Source organism: Pristiophorus japonicus, chromosome 6, assembly GCF_044704955.1.
Source record: "Pristiophorus japonicus isolate sPriJap1 chromosome 6, sPriJap1.hap1, whole genome shotgun sequence".
NCBI classification, from domain to species: domain Eukaryota; kingdom Metazoa; phylum Chordata; class Chondrichthyes; family Pristiophoridae; genus Pristiophorus; species Pristiophorus japonicus.
The window spans coordinates 198,745,645-198,752,780 of record NC_091982.1 but is presented as its reverse complement, the minus strand read 5'-3'; the positions used below and the strand labels follow the sequence as shown (position 1 = coordinate 198,752,780).

General features: G+C 40.0%; 1 protein-coding gene across 1 annotated transcript in view; it reads right to left on the bottom strand.

The window, feature by feature from the left end:
• Positions 1–475: 475 nt before the first annotated feature.
• The window catches only part of tiparp (TCDD-inducible poly(ADP-ribose) polymerase), a 31,560-nt gene continuing 24,899 nt past the window's right edge, over positions 476–7,136 (bottom strand). The window contains exon 6 of the mRNA XM_070883540.1: positions 476–5,052. Coding sequence (XP_070739641.1) covers positions 4,605–5,052 — 448 coding nt within the window. The 3' untranslated portion in view covers positions 476–4,604. The remainder of the gene's footprint in view (positions 5,053–7,136) is intronic.

Here is a 7,136-nt window from a genome sequence, read left to right as displayed (position 1 = left end):
TCGGGTACAGCTACAATACCCGATAATGTGGAAAATTGCGCTGTCCACAAAAAGCAGGACAAATCCAATCCGGCCAATTACTGCCTCAGTAGTCTAATCTCAATCATCAGAAAAGTGATGGAAGGTGTTGCCAACAGTGCTATCAAGCAGCACTTACTCTCCAATAACCTGCTCACCAATGCTCAGTTTGTGTCTTGCCAGGACCACTCAGCTCCAGACCTCATTACAGCCTTGATCCAAATATGAGGTGTGAGTGACTGCCCTTGACATCAAGAAGTCCTAGTAAAATTGAAGTCAATGGGAATCAAGGGGGAAAATTCTCCACTGTCTGGAATCATACCTAACAAAGATGGCTGTGGTTGTTGGAGGCCAATCATCTCAGCCCCAGGACATCGCTGCAGGATAGTGTCCTAGGCTAACCATCTTCAGCTGCTTCATCAAGGATCTTCCTTCTATCATAAGTTAGAAGTGGGGATGTTCGCTGATGATTGCACAATGTTCAGTTCTATTCGCAACTCCTCAGATAATGAAACAGTCCGTGCCTGCATTCAGCAAGAACTGGACAACATTCAGGCTTGGGCTGATAAATGGCAAGTGACATTCACGCCACACAAGTGCCAAGCAATGACTATCTCCAAAAAGGTAGAGTCTAACTACTGCCCCATGGCATTCAACAGCATTACCATCGCCAAATCCCCACCATCAGTATCCTAGGAGTCACCAGTGACCAGAAACTTAACTATACCATCTACAAGATGCACTGCAGCTTCTTCAATAGCAGCTCCCAAATAACTTGTAATTATATAGTGCCTTTAATGTAGTAAAACATTCCAAGACGCTTCACAGGAGTATTATAATACAAGAAAATTGACACCGAGCCATACATGGAGAAATTAGGGCAGATGACCAAAAGCTATGTCAAAGAGGTAGATTTTAAGGAGCATCTTAAAGGAGAGTTACAGAGGCGGAGAGGTTTAGGGAGGGAATTCCAGAGCTTAGGGCCTAGGCAACAGAAGGCACGGCCAACAATGGTTGAGCAATTATAATCAGGGATTTTCAAGAGGACAGAATTAGAGGAGCGCAGATATCTTGGAGGGTTATGGGGCTGGAGGAGATTACAGAGATAGGGAGGGACTTGAAAACAATGATGAGGTCAAAGGAAGTGTTAGAGAGTAAGATAGTGTAATGGTTGTGATAGTGCATTGACCCAGATAGCAAGAGTTAAAATCTCTATTGAATTCAGTAATGCGAGCACATGTTTTATGTTGCTTATGTCATTCTTAAAAATCTAACAGAATCTCAGTAGAATCCAGTGTATGTATTTTACAAAAATACCATTGATTAAATCCAAATTGTACAATGACTGGCCTTCACACAGGGTTACTTACCAGTCACAAGCTGAATCATGTGACCAGATTTCACACTGGTGCTGTCACTCTCCGAGAGTAAATTTCCAGTGAGCTCTACGCTCTCAATTATAAAACAATTCAAAATTTCTATAAGGAAGTAAATGGATCACGAAGATTTTTTTTTAAAGTTGGTTTGCATCAGATTCCAGTAACATTGCACCAGGTGCATAGCCCAATAGACATGGATACAGCTCTTGGAGACGGTCTCGCACCACCTGGTTTTATTCGGGTCCACAATCAGAACATTGATCTCACTCCTGGTTTTGAGTTGATGAACATTCAAAACAGCTTCCCATTAACACAAAAGTGTAACTGTCCATTAATTGACTTTGATAACACAAACATTAACATGCTACCCTCCTTACTTTGACTACTTTACATTGAATTAAGACATGGACATGATAGAGCTAGTCAGGAAATAAGTTAGCTAACTTTATTTTAACTTTTCATCATTTTATGAGTAGGTAAGTACAGCTCAATATCATCAATTGGCATACAATATAATTATAGAGTTCTTATTTCTGGAAGGGCCACAAATATGGCATTGAGTGTGTGTTTGATGTTTAGTTCAATAAATAAAGCAGGAAAGCTATCTTTTGGAGTTTTGCAGGCTACTTCGAAACAGGAAGGAAAATATCAGCATATGTTTAAGACAGATGCTTAGTTGATACCCATTTCAACAAATTTATCTAATGATGGAATTGTAATGACATTGTAAAGTGATAGCAGATTTACATGACAATAAGTGCTTTCATTAGACTGTGCAATGGTTTGTGGCAAGATGTGATCATAAGTACAAGCTGAAGGCCTGTACTGAACGAATGATCTTTTACACTAGTCTGTAGAATTTAAGGCAAAGATGATTAAAGACTGGAGTTTCATACAATATTAAAGGTCTAGAATATTGTAGAATGAATACATTACAAAGTAATGGACAATTGTTCTAGCTTCACACAAATATGGGTGGAAATTCCTGTCATCAATTGTATGATTAACAGGCTTGTATCAAATTCTTCTCTCTGCTCTTTGAACAGTGTTTGAAATAGAAGAATTTGGTATGAGCATAACAGGGTGTGCTCAACTGCAACTTAAACAGGTCTAGCTGCTAATTGAGTTTCAAAACTGTAAATTCAGACAAACTATATTTAAGAATAAAATATGCACAGATCTGCTTCCAGTTTCACATCAGTGTCAATTTCAGATCTGGTTCACTGACACTGAATACATGATCAATTCAATCAAATGCAGGATGTGGATTTAGCCTTCGATCTAGTTGGATGTCGTGTAAATTTGGTAAGTACATGTAAATGAAATTGAATTCCTGTGCTACGTTGCACTACATTTGATCTTATCCATACACTTCTGTAACTACCCATTATTTCACACAATATGGACTCTGTGCTTTGATCCAGTTATAATCTTTATATTATCCCATAACTGATTCTTGTGTTATTTTATTGGCAAGACTGTCTTTTTTGATCCTATGGGATGTTAACTATAACTGCAACACACCCAAAGTAAGGGAGACATCAATACTTTTCATAAGGAATATTTTCTACTTGATTATATCAGGCTGTTGCTGTTAGTTGCACTTTGCCTGTGCATGCCTTGATTTTACAAGCTTACAAAACTGATTGGCTACAGATTTCTGGAACTCATAACTATTAGAAATCAACTGTTTTAGTCCTTATCTTCTGAACTAGTCACTGCTGGTCTGCCTCAAGTACACCTGTGAAAAGTGCCCGTAAGAAATGTTGATCAACATTTTCCTCCTGTTCCTTAATCTGTGGTCCTAGGATAGTTCATGTAGAAAACCCTGGAATGCTTAGCCAGATCACAAGTTTTATTATTATTTTAAAAGCAGCTGCTACATAATGGCTCTGTGACTTCCAACAGTCAGCATTTTTTCTTGAAGTGAAATAATTAATGTGAAACAGAATGAAATTAGAAACAGGCAGATTTCATCAAAGCTTAACTGTTGACAGCTTAGCATTTTTGCTTATAGTTTTGAGAGGACACAATTATCCAGATGTTAGTGCCTTGAATTGTCTAAGTAGAGTCGTGTGATTGGCTTTTGATATAATGCAATATAATGACATTTTTCAAGGCTGACTGACCCCTGCTTCAGTAACTGGAGCAGACTTTCCCTTGGATCTGGTCAATGAAGTAAGGAGTACAGAGATTAGTGTGAAGCACAGTCAGGTTTCCCGTGTCAGGCCAAATGATTCTTAAGCCTCAGTTTTTCAAGAGTTCTTTGCCTTTCAGTTTTAGTGAAAACCTAATAAACCCACATCGTCATTACAGGATAACATTGTGGTTTGAAGGATTGTGCGGTCTTATCATTATCATTCCTCTACTGTACTCAGCTAAACAGGATTTTAGAACACTGGGAATATAAAATGATGTGATATTCACTATTGGGATGGGTCTGGTTTTAACTATTTTCTGTTTTTTTTTCTTGATTTGCAAATAAAGCATTACATAATGGAACTGTACAGTTCTCTCTGTCTCAGTAAATGCTCCCATTCTGCTATATGTTGGTCTCAGTTTATTGGTGGAGGAGGGAAATGGACCAAGAAAATGATCAAAGTAGATTGAGGAGAAGTGAAGAATGTGACAGTGAGATCAAGAGCGCAGTCGCCACAATTTAAAGCTCTGAGAACGAACCAACTGGGCCTTTCTCACGGTAGGGACTTCCTTTCTTGTGGTGGGTGACATGACTGCTGTGGCAGATTTTATCTCCTGCAAGTAAGGTAAGCATAATGCACTTCTTCCTCAGTATCTGTGGCAGTTACTTCACCTTACTGAGATCACGAGCAAAGTCTCAATATAAAACTTTGGTTTAAAAAGTGCTCAACATTTAATTTCCACAACTTCAGCTTCTGATAATTCAAAAATAAAACTACTGTATTCAGGTCAAGTATACAGTTTTCTCAAATACTTCAGAATTAATTAAAAAATGAGCAACATTTTTTTTCTAATATAAATACACACTCATTCACAAACAGAGGCACATAAACATACAAACATTGTTCAAGGCAATGTATTTAGTTATTTATGACAGCTGGCCATTTAAGTGAGTCATTTAGTTTATCTGTAAATTCCATTTGTAAAGACCTCAAAGTCTATAGTGTGTAGATAAGTTCATTGTAGGATCTCCAGTCTTTCTTTATAACTATTGTTAATCATCATTCATCAAACAGTCACTGTGCTTCCAACTTCTTCATACTGAATAATGAAGTAAGGGAAGCTCTGGTCATCATTAAAGATGACAAAAATCTGAGGTTCTAGCCAGTTATCCACACATGAATCATACAAGTCACTGGATGGGTTAGTGGGAGATTGTGGTGGAGGTCTCCGCATTGAAGGCTTGCCCAATGTGTACTTCCCTATAAGCACTTTTGCTAAGAACATATAATGAACACCTTCTTGTGACTTCTTTGAAAAGTTGTGAGAATAGCTTGCCTTTCTAGCAAAATAGCTGCCTTGTCCAAACATGGTGGCATGTTTTCCACACACCCTGGGGTCAAAATTATGTTTACAGATGGCATCGACTGCATCGTGGGAGGTCCCATGAAATAGATGTCTTTCATTAAGAATCTTGTCCATTTCGGACATCTTTCGTGACATGTACTCCTTTTTCCTATAGCGAAAAACAAAAATTGAGAAATAAGCTTTGTAGGTCATACAGAAAAATAAATTTCAAAAGAAAGATAAAACAATTGATGCATTTTTAAAAATTGAGTGCGTCTCCAAGTGCACCCTTCCATTGATAAAAGAGGTGATTAAAGTACTTGACAAACCTATGGTGTACATTCCACTATATGTAAAACAGCAAATGGATAGAGTTGTTCAAAACTACAATGCATTCTTCACCAAAACATTCAGAGACCATGGTCCAGAACTTAAAGAAGGCTAACTTTGAAGGTATGAGGCGTGAATTGGCTGGGATCGATTGGCGAATGATACTTAAGGGGTTGACTGTGGATGGGCAATGGCAGACATTTAGAGACCGCATGGATGAACTACAACAATTGTACATTCCTGTCTGGCATAGAAATAAAAAAAGGAAGGTGGCTCAACCGTGGCTATCAAGGGAAATCAGGGATAGTATTAAAGCCAAGGAAGTGGCATACAAATTGGCCAGAAATAGCAGCGAACCTGGGGACTGGGAGAAATTTAGAACTCAGCAGAGGAGGACAAAGGGTTTGATTAGGGCAGGGAAAATGGAGTACGAGAAGAAGCTTGCAGGGAACATTAAGACGGATTGCAAAAGTTTCTATAGATATGTAAAAAGAAAAAGGTTAGTAAAGACAAACGTAGGTCCCCTGCAGTCAGAATCAGGGGAAGTCATAACGGGGAACAAAGAAATGGAGGACCAATTGAACAAGTACTTTGGTTCGGTATTCACGAAGGAGGACACGAACAACCTTCCGGTTATAAAAGGGGTCGGGGGGTCTAGTAAGGAGGAGGAACTGAGGGAAATCCTTATTAGCCGGGAAATTGTGTTGGGGAAATTGATGGGATTGAAGGCCGATAAATCCCCAGGGCCTGATGGACTGCATCCCAGAGTACTTAAGGAGGTGGCCTTGGAAATAGTGGATGCGTTGACAGTCATTTTCCAACATTCCATTGACTCTGGATCAGTTCCTATGGAGTGGAGGGTAGCCAATGTAACCCCACTTTTTAAAAAAGGAGGGAGAGAGAAAACAGGGAATTATAGACCGGTCAGCCTGACATCGGTAGTGGGTAAAATGATGGAATCAATTATTAAGGATGTCATAGCAGTGCATTTGGAAAGAGGTGACATGATAGGTCCAAGTCAGCATGGATTTGTGAAAGGGAAATCATGCTTGACAAATCTTCTGGAATTTTTTGAGGATGTTTCCAGTAGAGTGGATAAGGGAGAACCAGTTGATGTGGTATATTTGGACTTTCAGAAGCGTTCGACAAGGTCCCACACAAGAGATTGATGTGCAAAGTTAGAGCACATGGGATTGGGGGTAGTGTACTGACATGGATTGAGAACTGGTTGTCAGACAGGAAGCAAAGAGTAGGAGTAAATGGGTACTTTTCAGAATGGCAGGCAGTGACTAGTGGGGTACCGCAAGGTTCTGTGCTGGGGCCCCAGCTGTTTACACTGTACATTAATGATTTAGATGAGGGGATTAAATGTAGTATCTCCAAATTTGCAGATGACACTAAGTTGGGTGGCAGTGTGAGCTGCGAGGAGGATGCTGTGAGGCTGCAGAGCGACTTGGATAGGTTAGGTGAGTGGGCAAATGCATGGCAGATGAAGTATAATGTGGATAAATGTGAGGTTATCCACTTTGGTGGTAAAAACAGAGAGACAGACTATTATCTGAATGGTGACAGATTAGGAAAAGGGGAGGTGCAAAGAGACCTGGGTGTCATGGTACATCGGTCATTGAAGGTTGGCATGCAGGTGCAGCAGGCGGTTAAGAAAGCAAATGGCATGTTGGCCTTCATAGCAAGGGGATTTGAGTACAGGGGCAGGGAGGTGTTGCTACAGTTGTACAGGGCATTGGTGAGGCCACACCTGGAGTATTGTGTACAGTTTTGGTCTCCTAACCTGAGGAAGGACATTCTTGCTATTGAGGGAGTGCAGCGAAGGTTCACCAGATTGATTCCCGGGATGGCGGGACTGACCTATCAAGAAAGACTGGATCAACTGGGCTTGTATTCACTGGAGTTCAGAAGAATGAG